The following is a 14,279-nucleotide window of genomic DNA, read 5'->3' on the forward strand; positions in this document are numbered from 1 at the left end:
GTTATCAACCAGTCTTCCTCACCTTATCTCTTCATCGCGATTCCATCTCCCTCATTTTTTTCCGCTATGCAAAACCTTCATCTCACTGTCCACCAATAATATTTTTAGTATATTTTTGTTTTAGGGTTTTTTTAATCATTTAAAAAAAATAATGACAATTTTATAAATATTTAAATAACTTTTATTAATTATATTTTAAAATAAAATGTTAATTATTCAGGTATCAAACTACAAAAGATAAGATGTAATTTCTCAAATTAGAAAAACAAAGTGTTATTCATGTATGAAATTACAAAATGCAAAAAGTAGAATTTTAAACTATAGAGATAAAATATAATTCGCACCAAATCATAGGATGTTATATGTAGTTTCTCCTTATTTTTACCAATGTTAAATAATACGAGTATTGTGATGAATTGTTAATTTGCGATGATTTTTTTAAAAAATAATTTTTAAATTATATTTTATATATAAGAAGTATATATTTTTTATGTGATGGCTTGAACTTTTCATGCAATCTTTAACTTATTTATAGGTTCATTTATCCCATTAATTTCAGACCTTAAATTATACTTCACCTTGTCTCTGTTCACCAGCTACATTTATTTCTTTCAACTCTCCTATATATTTCATCTCAGCTATTCAATATCATTTAAGGGGAGATGAGTTCTGTGGCAGGTTATTCACAACGTTTTATGAATCAATCCGTCATGGAGCAGACACCACAGAGGAAGAAGTAGAAGCGGACCTGTCCCCAAGGACCCTTTCAACAGATTCAACAAAGGATCGTCTGGTTGCCTGCGTGCTGTGCTCCCGGGAACCCAACTGTTTCGGACATTGTTGGCCTTAAAGCTGGTGATGATTGAGTGCATATTAAAGCAATCTCGATGATTTTCTTTGCATTTTCTGCTTCATATTCTTTGGGGTCTAAGCTTTCATCCACCAATTCAAGGTTTGTGCCATCCTCATAAGCTACCATTCTCTAGCAGATAAGCATAAAAGTTTCGAGTTCACAGGTGGAACTTGTCACCCATGCCTGATAACTGCATGCATGAGTCATGTAAACTTCTTTTAACAGCGGCTGTGATGCAGCGCACTTCATTATGAAAATATACTTTATATATATATATATATATATATAAGTGACTTAGTTAAGGTTCTAGCCTTTTGGGACTCGCCTTCTTGAAGAGGTATTCAGCACCAGGACCAGCTATCATCTCACTGCTATTACCTTACCTCTAGGAGTTGCCTTCCGCTTCCTTGATAGTTTAAACCAAACAAGCAATCCAGCAATAAGCAAAACAAGAGCTACCCCTCCAGCCACACCGTCGCCTGCCAAAGGCATTTCTCTTATGCTTCAGTATCATATGTAGGCTTCAGTCGCCTGTCTGCGCGTTACGGGCTCAAATGCAGATGTTTCAAAGATGATCTAGGGTTGACAGTATTTCAATTGCAAATGTCCATAGCTGTTTTCTACATCATAGAAATCATGATTTAAGTGGCTGAATACACCTAGAAATGCATCAGGATGACAAATGTTGGTTGAGAGGGAGCCCCAGTAGTTTTCAAGAAAGGCTTGAGGTTGATAGTCTGGTTATCAGCAAAGAAGGGTCTGTCCGAGAATCTCATAAAACATCCTGAATCAAATGCCCTGCCATCCGTATTCGGAGGACATCTCTGTATGTTGTCAGAGGCCACTTCAATACACGCTTGGTGCAATTCAAAGTTTGCAAATATATTCCACTAGTGGAGTATTTGTAAAATATCTGGAAAGCAACATCCATTCCATCCTCCATGGTGCACAGCATATATTTGGCAGAAAGATGTCAACGACCCGGTTTCTAAGAGCAAAACAAGAGATCAGGTATCCACCATGAACAGCATTCAAATTTCCTCGCCGATGGAAATGAGCTTGTAACGTAACAACAACCTCATGCCTTGACATTCTCAAGATTTAACATACAGGCCTTCCAACCATGTTTATGATAGCTAGCAAAGTGCTCTCACCTTGTGGAATTGCTCAAGGTCAAGATCATGATCGATGCTATTCGGAATGCTGCTTTTCCCCAGGCATTCCATTGGCTTTTGATGTCTAATGCCAGTTCTTTTGACATGTAAGAATGCTGCGTGGAAATCTTGTGGATGATCATGCATTTCAAACAACTTGAAAATAAGAGAGATTTATGTTCCTGTAATCTTTCATGGGTTGCCTGATTCAAATCAGAGTATGTTCAAATTCCAGCTCTCCTTGAGATCTGCCACTCACCATTTGCTAACTATGTAGAGTGGACATCTTTCAATTAACACGTGTCATTCACTTAGTAGGGGTTTTCTTTTTTTAAATTAGAACAGTAAGTTTAAAGTTTTGGTAAAGAAAACCAGCTGAAGTGGCAAACTTTTAATTATATTCTGAAATATGCTATATTAATTAAATGTTAATATTTTAAAAAGTGATAAAATAGTTGTCACACTTCATAATAATGATATTTAAACATGTCACATTTTTAAAACATGATAACTGCCAATCAGCTAGCTGAATATAATTATATAAATAATTTAACCATTTCACACAAAAACTATAATTTTATAAATTATTTTTCAAATATATTTTATAAGTGAAAATATATATTTTTATCCACTTTCTAGACTATAACAGACTCAAATTAAAATCTTATAAATTTATTATTCTTAATTATGAGAAGTTAGGTGTGGGTCTCCCCCCTCCCCCCTCCCAACACAAACACACGCCATTTATTTATTTATTTATTTATTTTCATAAATACATTAAAATAATATTTTTTATTTATTTTTTAAAAAACATTAAAAAAAAAATTTAAAAAAAAAAAACAGTAATAAATTTCAGCAAGCCTTTGAGCTGCACTCTCAAAGAAGAGCATCTCGTTATCAACCTCCGTTTCAAACAAAGCAAGGACGAAAGGCTACAGGGGGAGAAAGAGGAGACACTGCAAAGTCTTAAAAGCTTCATCGAGTCCTAATACAAAGGTAGAAAAAATATTTACTCGTTCAAGCCCTGAAGCCACCATACGAGTGTGCTCGGCTATGAAATGGTTGAAAAGCTTTTATTGAAGAGCAAAACACTCAACGAATAGTGCTCTTGACATAATGCATGTGTAAGAAGCTGCAATATACATCTGACCAGTAAAGGAAGTCATGGCTAGATGGAGCTAAGTTTAGGTGACCCACAGTTTTAACAAATTCCTTGCTGTACTAATAAGCATTAGTACTAGACTATAGAGATGGTGTGAAGATAGACCAATCACATGCACGCAAATTATATCAGAAAATAGATGACCACCTCTTAATCACAGAAATCATAATGTTTCCACTAAGCAAAAGCTTTAATCTCTTTATAAGAACATTCCAACTCCTCTGCTCACTTGCTCAACTCCACAATTTGAAACTCATGAATCTAAAGGATTTCAGTGAGTAAAGAAAATGAAGCTTTGATTTGAACTTGTGTCATTAATTATGATGCCTTTCAGGAATTAGACTTCTACAGCAGTACTAATTCATTTTCTCCCCTAGATCTCCAGCACAACTGACCAAATTAATGCATTCAGTGGAAAAATGATGCGACCTAATGCAAGTCAGCTAAGAAAATGACACACAAGGGAATGAAACAAAAAACTTACCCACAAACATCTTCAAATCGCAAAAATATTTGAAGCAGTCTCTACCTCTCAGGAGTACTCTGTTATATACTTTTCAGTAAGTCCCTAATGAGAAGAGACCTGCTCCCATCAGCAACACCTAAAACAATTTCACATCTTTATGCTTTCAGATGGTGAAAGTATATGATAGTGGACATTAAAATCTAGATGCTCAGCCATTCACTACTTGAAGCTTCAGAAGAAGTAGCTGTAGCAGTACAGGGACCTTTTAGTGATCTAAAGCTACATTCCCACTTCACCACTCATCAATGGTAAATGAAGAAGCTTGGGGTCTCAAGTTTTCTTGTATTCTATCCTTAACTAATCCTATCAGCTCTATCTCCCTATTAACATGAAAGCAGAAAAAAAATCAACTAGGACAAACACATTAGCTATAAAAACTATGCACAAAATCAATGTCAACCAAACACTAACATTCATCAAATTTTCTTCCACAAACCTAAAAACCAAGCCACATCGCATCAAATCATCAACCGAAACACGAGCAATTAACGCACCAGAGTCAACTGATATTACATAACAATAAAAGTCAGAGCCTTTCGGCAATAAAAACAACACACACCATAAAAGCATCATCATTTGTTCTTCAATAATAACAACAATTCCATAATAACATAAACATCGATAAAATGAAACCAGTTGATAATTACCGAATTCACTATCTTGATTATTATATACGCAAACCCAAATCAAGAAATTACCAGTCTCCCTCATACCGAACCAGATTTAACTTGCTCCGCCTCAGGAATCTTGACATACCCACTTTTCTTCACATCCTCCTCCTCATCATCACTAAAATCTCCATCAAAATAATGACTATAGCGCGGCTGCGAAGGAGAAAAAAAAGACCAAACCAAGTACATCGTAGCTGCAGTAAGAGCACCACAACCGACACCAAAAAGTAAAGCAACCACCACGCTAAGAATATCCTTAGTACGATCACGCAACGAACTCAAATCATAACCACCAAATCCAGGCCAAACCGACCCCACCTGGGCGGTTTCTTGAAAACCCTCCTTGTCATGAATTTCATGGGATTTATCGTAATTATTGTTAGGGATGAAAGGGATGAATCTGCGGTTAAAGAAGTTCGAGTGGAAGGCGGAAGTTGAGGTTTCTTCGATTTCAGTTACGATAAAGAAACCAGAAGATGGGTTGTTAGGGTTAGGGTTAGGGTTAGGGTTAAGGGGTTTGATGGACAAGGAATAAGAAGAGATGAAAAGGGTTTTGCAAGGTCTTGCTGAGCATGAGAAGGAGAGGGAGGAAAGGAGGATGAAGAGGGTGAGGATGAGCTTTGAGGGTGCCATCGAGGAGAAGGGGGCAGCCCAGAAGAGAGGATTGGCTGACTTTTTTACTCTTGCTGGGAAGGAAGGTGAAGGAAATGAGGGGAGAGGTGGTATGCAAGGGAGGTTTTATTTATGTGAAGGAAGAAAAGAATAAATAAATGTCAACAGGAAAAAAAAAAAAAAAGGTTTCGAAATTTATTATCCTATTATTTGTTTTTTATAATTGTATTAGATAATGAGTTTATGATTATTATTTTTTTAATTTTGTGGGTTGTTGTATTTAAAAGAAATTTTCTTTTAAAAAGATGTATATTTAAATAATATAAAATACTATATTTAAAAGAAAATTTATATCTATAAGTAACATATATCTTTTTAAATTTGAATATGTGATTGAATTTAAGTATTAAAAGTTATTTGAATTGTAATATAAAAGGATAAATTTTAAAAAAATATTCTAAATTTAGTGTGAGTCATTTGTTTCTTTAACTAGATTCATGGCATATATTTATTCTTAATATATATAAATTAATTCAAGAATGCTCTTTTATTATAGAATAAGAGAAAAATATGCTTTTTTAGGTATTATTTAGGTGAAGGTAACCAATTTTTTTATTAGAAATTTTATTTGCAAGATGCTACCATACTTATATGAAATAAACAAATTCTCCAACTAACTTTTGAGAAAAATATTGCCTCCAACATCTTCACCAATAATAACAAGCATGGCACCGACTAATTTTTAAGAAAAATGTTTTTTTTCATAAGATAAGTTCGAGTACGTGTATAAAGATAAGAAGTCCAAATCTATTCTTAACCATGTTGGTCATATGTTATAAGAGATAAGTACATAAAACTCTCTTTTCATACATTTATGTATTTACATCAACACCCTTCCTACACTTGTTAACTTACGAAGAGTCTCTATTCCAATATTAGATTTTCCTTTAGGGAATCTAATTGATCCATAGTCAAGATTAGTCACTCTATCAGCCTATGATGTAACCATGAAAAACCTTATTCATATTTAAAGTTTTTCATGATCTCATTAGTATCGTCGTCTGTGGAAAATTGAGTAAAAAACTCATTCATTCACATTTTACTTCTCATAAAATTTCTTTCTATGACTAACAAAACTCCAAGAAATGGGATAATAATTGATATCCATACCATAGAAACTTCAATTCATTTAGATCTCCAACAACTCTTCCATCAAGTGCAAATGTTCAACAACACAATCCTAACTATACAAGATCAGTTTCACACTCTCTCTTCCCATTAAAAGAAAATGTAGTACATAGCTCTATCACATGCCTCAGGTGCACAAAGACACACTAACCACCTACACTAATGCTTTTATGAGGTTAAGATTGAGATGTGATATGTGTCCCAAGACTCTAGAAGAATAATAAAAAATGTACAAAGTACCTTATGCCAGTGATGTTGATAATTTGATGTATGCAATGATATGTACACGTTTCAATATATGTTATGTTGTTGGATTGATTAACCGATATCAATCACACCCTGGTTAGAAACACTGGATGACAGTCAAAAGGATTCTACAATATCTGAAAAGAACTTCAAGTTGCATGCTATGTTACCAAGAAAAAAAAAAGAATTGATGTTGTAATTATGAAATTGATTAGGTTATTATTGTTAATATAAGAGTATGAATTGAATTTTAATGGGTTTTTATTGAATTGAAAAGTAGTTAATTTTATTTTTTAAAATTAGTTTAAGCAATTTGAAAAGGAGGTTTGATGTATTAGTTTTGAAATTAGTGAGGTTATTGTTGTTAATATGAGGTAGTGAAATTGATTTAAGAAATTTATAAGTTTATTAAATGAAAGTAAATTTTGAGATTCCTATTGTTTTGATGATTTAATTGTGAAATATATTTGGATGTTGAGATGTTTTAGAAATTGTTAATTGAACTTCATGGGTTCTTTTTTGATTTTATGAATTTAAATATTTAGGTTAGGTGGGGAAAAAAATATTTTTGGAATTTTTTTTAATTTTGATGTGAAATTTACAACTTACAATTGTCCATATAGATCTCAAAATAAATAAAATCAAATGGTTTGCTACATGAGTTATTGATGCGAATTTAGAGGTTTTAAAATTTTGGATAATCTCTTATATAGAAGAGGTCCTGCTGAATTTAAAAAACAAATATAGTGGTAATGTTATTATTTTTTATCAAATTTGTTTAGATTATGAAGAGAATGTCATTAGAAAGTAATAGAGACAAGAGCGTTGCTAGTTTTTTTGACAACGCTTCTAATGAGCATGAGTCACTTGGTTCCCACCATGACAAGGCACCTCAGGCACAAGGATCCTCTCTTGACACAGGCTTATCGAGTGCGAGGATGAATCGTGAAATGGATGTCCCTTCTAAGTAGGATGTATGTACTGGGAAGTATATTGCTTAGTGAAAGCCCTACTACAGCATGTAAGTTTGTTTTTCTTTCATGCACGATAAAAAAATAAACAATAATGAATAAAGTCTAAGTGACTAATTTCAATGAAAGAATGGAAATTCAAATTTATAAATGTTAAGGTTGTTTGCATGATAACATCGGTGATGAAGTTATTGATGGACGTTCTTTTGTTTTAATGAAATCAGGTTTTCAAAATTCTTGAATGGAAACTAATGATTAATGCTTGTTTCAAAAAGTTCAAGGTAAGTACATATATAAATAATTTTTTTAATATTTAATTCAGATTGTTTTTTTATTTTTAATATATAATTATTTAATAAAATTGACATGTAAGGAAAGTTTTATCGGAAGGAGGCTGACAGCGACATGGCTAAGAGAGTGTGGGAGATCATAGTGCCATTAAATGAGATTGAATTTAAATTGTGAAATTTTATGTTTTATAATCTTAACCAATAATTTTTTTTTCTATGAACCAAATTGCGTGATTTCTGGTACAAAACCCAAAAAAATCAAAGAAATATGAAAAAGATAAAAGTCTTCCGATTGGGAAGACATGGTCATATAGAGGGATTTCAGACCTCCATGCATCTCGAAAGGTATCTAGGATGCTTCTATCCATCACGTGGTGTCTAAGCATTTCTTGCAGTGGTTACATTTTAGTTTAAAGAACCAAACTAAGAAGATTCATGGTTTTATAACCACACACACTGACAGACCCATTATTTTTGTTTCGCATGCAAAGTAGGTGGTAAGATTTTATTTTATATGATAATTGTTTTTTTTAATTGTTGTATTATATGAAAAAATTTAACTAATAATAGTTTTCTTTTGTAGGTTATGGTGTTTTAATGCGATCCAAGACTGATTAAGCTTTTTGTTGAAACTCACATGTAAAATAAGGACCGTCGGAAAGGGGTACAACAACTCGTGGATAACCAAGTCTATAAGTTTTTGGTAAGTTGGATTTCAACATTTTTTAAAGTTATAATCCTTTTTTTATATTTGTGACTTTTTTTATGAAACATATAACACCTGATTGTGTGAGAGATGTAGAGATAATTATTTAACCCAACTAAAACTCGATCCAAATTTCTAGTTAGAGGTTGGATCTACCAATGAACCCAATAGAAATCATTTCATAGTATCTCTAACACTACAGTCCAGGGTATATGGGCGGGCCATGGTGTCTCAACCGATGGTACCTCGAAATTAGAATTGAGCCATCAATCTTTGGTTGTCCAGAAAATTGTACAAAAACAGGTTCAAGCTGACACGGCCCAACCGAGAGATAAATTGAATGTCATCGAGTAGTTATTGGCAACCCTCATTGGTACTTGTGCTCCCCCGTCACCTCTTAGTTCCGGAAAGATCCATCTTCGTCTCCCCTTCCAGCTTTTGTCTACTAAATAGTTAAATTATATCTAATAATATTTTTTTTTAATTTAATAATACAAATATGCTTTTTAATCTTGGTATTATTTGTTTAAATTATTATATTTTAAAAAAATTACAAATAATACTAATAAAATTACCAACAAAACAAGTTCCTCTAAGAGTTAGAAAAGATTACAAGACTTGTTACTTTTAGTCTTTTACTAATAAAATTACCGACAAAAACAAGTTCCTCTAAGAGTTAGAAAAGATTACAAGACTTGTTATTTTTACATGTAATTCTTTGATGGATTAATTCCATCGATAATATGTATATAATCATTGATGGATTTACCAAATATTTATTTTGTTGGTAATATGCCATAGTCGCCCATGAATTTATTAACGGAATTAATGCTGGTAATTTTTTTTACGTGCTAATTCCATCTATAAATCCATCTGTGATTTTATTAGTGATAGATTAATTGACAAAATAAAAATCATTGATGATATATGTTTTGATAATATGATTTTGTTCATTATTTCATCAATAATTTTATTTTCAACTAAATTAGTATTTAAACACCGACAAAATATGTAATTGATGATCTTTAGTTTTCTAGTATTGGTTTCAATAAATTGTTGTGAGGTTTTCACACCATCATGACACCAAATTGGGAGATGCTTCACAATTTTAGCCATGTGCGATTTATGGGACATTGTTTCTTTTATTTAATTTTTAAGCACAAACGTTGTAGGCATATAGTCTAGTGGAATGGAAATGGAACTGCAGAGATGTAAAATTAATAGTATAAAAATCTGAGCGTAATTAGAAAGAATTACAGTTAAAATATAAATTAATTAACAATTAAAAAAACCATTTATGATAAATTGGAATCTTCAAACAACTTGGACATGCACCCTGTTTATATTTTACCACTTATCATAAATGTTTTAAAAATATATAGAGGAAAATGTTTGAAGTCGTTGTTGATGATCTAGGTGCTATAGATACTATTCTTGGACAGCATGCTTTATTTTATAGATTTGTGCGTGTTTTTATATAGTTAAATATAAAATTATCCTAATTCCTACATGACAAATAAGGTTTGGTTTGGTTTGGTTTCCGTAACTAGATTTCGTTTCAACCTCTGACAAAGACAGGACAATTTAAAAGCTATATTTTGGGGTCTGCTCAAATGACAAATGAGTTTATTTTGTGTGTGAACGAACATCTCATGTTCAAGTCTAAAAACGAGTATAGGGAATAGGAAATTTATCATCACATTAACGCATTAAAAAAAAAACACTTAAAACATCAATTTAACATTTTTTAATTAATAAAATAATTTAAAAACATTTTGAGAAACAAGTTAAAAGATGTCGCCTCCTACAATCCTCAATATCAGAGCTATTTTTCATTTTTAATATATTTTTAAAAAGATTTTAATAAAATACCATAATTAAAAAAAAGTAAAATAACACAATTTATTTATATTGTGATTGAGAAACATAATTTTTATTTAAAATAATAATATTTATTAAAAAATATTAGAGGCTTATTTGTTTTTGTGTTTTAAAAGTGTTTTTTAAAAAAATTTAAATTTTTTTTATTTTTTTATTAACTTTAAATAAATATATTTTTAATATTTTTAAATTATTTTAATATATTGTATCATAAATAATTTTAAAAACAAAAATACCCATTTGGGTTCGCTTGTCTTCATAATCTTTTTACTAACTTTAAAAAAATATTTTTAATTAATTGTACTAACTTTAAAAAATATATATTCTCATGTCGGCCTGTTGCACGAGTACAATATATGACGAGGACAAGCTTGCGGGAACATTCAATCAAACGCTACAGGAATAACTGCAAATCAATCCTAACATGCATAGTAAATAACAACTCAGTTCCTAAATTTATAACATTTTGCTAATTTTTCCAAATCTGCAGTTGTTTCACTTTCATCGTTGGATCGATTTCCGTTGTCAAATAAAATCCTGGAATCAGTTAAAAACCATGAAATAAGTTGAATTTGTTAACAGAACTTCTATAAATGACTTCTGAATCATAAACTTGGAAATATAGTATTATAGAATTTGCTAGAACAAGGAAAGCTTGGGGAGAAACTAGCGAGAGTCTGAAAGGTTGAGGACTGATATGCTAATTAATATATAACTTGGTGACTGAAGTGTAGTCTTACCGAAGCTAGAAAGGGAAATTTAAAACCTGACTCGTTAATTACTCTTCATTAATATAGGAACACGTAAAGCTACGGAAGCAAAGCGAAAGCAAGTTAGCGTTCTTTCTCCACCCATCTCTTTCTTCTTTCTTTCTTTCTTTCTCTGTAATCTCAAAGCAAAGGAGGAAACGAAGAGTAAAGGCAAAGGAAGAAATGGGACTTCTTTCGAACAAGATCGATAGAGAGGTGTTAAAGCCAGGGGATCATATCTACTCATGGAGAAACGCTTACTTATATGCCCATCACGGTCTGTCTCTCTATTTTACCTTTGTTTTTTGCTTTTTCGTGTTTTGTTTGTGTGATTGGTGTTTTGGATGCCCATTGGGATCAATTTTGTAAGGAAAATGATGTCTTGGCTTGTTTTTTGGCTGCCCTTTTTGTTTTCGGTATTTTAGATCAGTGTGGATACCCTTTTGGATTCAGGTTTGTGAAGCAATTGATGTTTTGGTGTGCTTTTAGGATGTCCATTTGATTTCTCATTGGTTTTTGACATTTTGAGAGCAGGATTAATAGTCTGTGAATGCAAAGGTGGGGGCTTTCTGATTGAGTGATGGGCATAAAATGGGTGGATTTAGGCCTTTACGTGCAATTGAGTTGGTGGGTAGTGATTATAACTTTGAATTAACCAGACATTAATTTTTTACTGTTTTTGTGACGCCTTCTGTGTTGGAGTTACGTACTGCTGGCTGTTACAGGAAACGATTATAATGTCTGTTAATTAATCATAGTTTATAATGTCTGTTAATTGATCATAGTTAGATGCTTCTTTTTGGAGTTTTATTGGAAGTGATACAGAAATTGGTGGGAGTAGTTAAGATGTGGCTTAGAAACTTTAATTTTAAAACTTGGGATACAGTTATGGGCTGAATTAGTGTGAAAACCTTTGTGCATATAGTTCGATTGTCTTGTATATTGTGACCAATTTGCTTGCTCAAACCAACCATTGTCTGGTTTGTGAGGTTGGTTCAGTGGTTTTTGGTATGATAATTAATGAGAAACTTTACTAGTTTGAAGAGGCTTCGTGTCTTTCGTTAGGGTTCAACCCTACTGGCCTGATTTGCATGGATCTTGTGAAATTTGTTTTGACAAGAGTAACTTGTTTTTTATCCAATCCTTTGCTCTCTTATTCAATGTTTCCTTTAGGACTGGATGCATCTTTGACATTTTCAACTACATTATACGACTCTTGAATTTGGTTGAATTTACTGCTTCTTTGTTGTTTGTGCCTTTTTCATGCCATTGAATGCTAGCAAATGTATGTTTTTTTTCCCACTGGAATTTGGATGTTAATGATATTACCAAAGAATACCCACGCCATATAGAATATAATCGTTATAATTTACAAGACTTTTGAGAGATAAAAATCAAAATTGGCATAGTTTCAATAGAATTTAAGTGTTATGGAGTCATGCTATCCATGGGCAATGATGTGATTCTGCAGGTAGCTTTTACATCTCAAAATAAATTAGCTCACGGGGAGGTGATTTGATCCGTGCATAAGTATCTTGTAACTGCTAAAGACGCCTCTCTGCCTTTCATCAGATTGTTGTTGTGGTACAACTCCTCAAGGCTTTTTTCAGGTTGTTTCATACATGTAATTTTTGTTAGAATGTGTAGAGTTGTAATCTTTTCCATATGTACTGATGGATAGTTCCTATTCATTTTCTGCTTTGTCATGCTCTTTCTCAACTTTTAAATTTTGGCTCTATGACTGTTTGTTTACATTGAGAGAGGGAGAGGGGGGGGCTTCTTCCATTAACTTCTGTAGGAGATCACGTGGAAGTCAAAGCTTAACTTCTGTTTCCTTTCCAGTTTTGGAGTTGCTATATTAATGACTCTACTCATTTCTTGCATTTTAGATTTTTCTTTCCAATGACCAAAATTGTCTTTATTAAGTATTTGAATTCTGTGCTATCTGATTCTGGTTATACACTCAAGATGTAGCATATGCTCGTGTGCATCTAGCTATTATTGTGCAATTCTGAGTTATGGATATGACATTAGCATTTTGAACTTGCTTTTCTAATCAGTTCCTTATATGAAACTAGGCATATATGTTGGTGATGAAACGGTGATCCATTTCACTCGGGGAGGGGGCCAAGAAATTGGCACAGGAACTGTGTTAGACCGATTTGTTTTCAGCTCATCTCCTGCTCATCCTTCAGATAATCCATGCCCAAAATGTGGTGATCAATCAAGGCTTGATGGTGTCATCTCGTCCTGCATTGACTGTTTCCTCTCAGGTGGCGAGCTCTATCTTTTTGAGTATGATGTCTCAGCAGCTCTCTTCCTTGCTAAACCTCGAGGTGGTACCTGCACCCTTGCCAAATCTGACCCACCAGAAGACGTCCTTCACCGTGCTTCCTTCCTCTTGCAGAATGGTTTTGGTGGATACAACATTTTCAAGAACAACTGTGAGGATTTCGCAATCTACTGTAAGACTGGTTTGCTTGTTATTACTAATATTAGTGTTGGCCGAAGTGGGCAGGCTGCTTCCTTCTTAGCTGCTACTAGTGCTGTTGTTTCTTCACCACTTCGATTTTTGACAGCCAGCTTTAGCGGCCTGGCAGTTGTGGGATATGGGATGTATTGTGCCAGCCGGCTAGTTTCTGATATCGGAGTACGTCGCGATGTGTCCAAAATCCCTGTTGAGCGGCTTATTGCCAGTTCTAGCTGAAATGAGTCAGAAGTTGTGGCTGCCCTGGCCAAGGAAAATTAACCTTATCTACCTAAAATAATTGTGAGTGTGTGGATTAAAAGAAATGCTGTATTGTGGTAGTTGCAACTCCAGCTGCTAAAACTCCCATTTTCAGTGATCTCCCATCGGCCTATTCATTGATGCCCTCGGGAAATATTGTGTATTTCGAAAATGTTTGTTATTGGAGTGAAATTGCTGATTCATGGACAAATATTTTTGTGTGTTACTATTGGTAGCTTAATTTGGTGTCTGCTCCTGCTATGCTATCCTCCGCAAGCTATTTAAATGCTTCATGCATCAAAATATATACAAATGTACGAAAGAAAGATATTCCTTGCAACCTCTATCTTGCATGGATAGTCAATGTTTGAGGGCTGACTATTGGACAGGACAGGCTCCCCCATGTCTGCTTATCATTTAGTTAATAGATGTAGTTGCATCTCAAATAGAAGTGATTAACTGGGAAGGGGCATTCTTCATTTTTAATTGAAAACACATCTCCTAGTGCTCGTTGAAACGCAGGTGCGGTTGCCCCTTTGTTT

General features: G+C 33.3%; 2 protein-coding genes across 2 annotated transcripts; one reads left to right on the top strand and one right to left on the bottom strand.

Annotated features, from left to right (window-relative positions):
- Positions 1–4,180: 4,180 nt before the first annotated feature.
- Positions 4,181–5,096, bottom strand: LOC118030294 (uncharacterized). The gene has a single exon (XM_035034359.2). The coding sequence runs from the start codon at positions 4,997–4,999 to the stop codon at positions 4,403–4,405; it is 597 nt and encodes a 198-aa protein (XP_034890250.1). The 5' UTR covers positions 5,000–5,096; the 3' UTR covers positions 4,181–4,402.
- A 5,957-nt stretch (positions 5,097–11,053) lies between these two features.
- LOC118030295 (protein LEAD-SENSITIVE 1) lies at positions 11,054–13,963 on the top strand. Its single transcript, XM_035034361.2, has 2 exons — positions 11,054–11,286; positions 13,088–13,963. The coding sequence occupies exons 1-2, from the start codon at positions 11,193–11,195 to the stop codon at positions 13,714–13,716; spliced, it is 723 nt and encodes a 240-aa protein (XP_034890252.1). The 5' UTR covers positions 11,054–11,192; the 3' UTR covers positions 13,717–13,963.
- The last annotated feature ends 316 nt before the right edge of the window (positions 13,964–14,279 follow it).

Source organism: Populus alba, chromosome 4 (genome assembly GCF_005239225.2).
Source record: "Populus alba chromosome 4, ASM523922v2, whole genome shotgun sequence".
NCBI lineage: Eukaryota > Viridiplantae > Streptophyta > Magnoliopsida > Malpighiales > Salicaceae > Populus > Populus alba.

Excerpts from the sequence above, each read along its gene's own strand:
- LOC118030294 (XM_035034359.2), bottom strand. The coding sequence starts at position 4,999 with ATGGCACCCTCAAAGCTCATCCTCACCCTCTTCATCCTCCTTTCCTCC.
- LOC118030295 (XM_035034361.2), top strand. The coding sequence starts at position 11,193 with ATGGGACTTCTTTCGAACAAGATCGATAGAGAGGTGTTAAAGCCAGGG. Across the intron at positions 11,287-13,087 it reads TTACTTATATGCCCATCACG|GCATATATGTTGGTGATGAA; the intron begins GTCTGTCTCTCT and ends ATATGAAACTAG.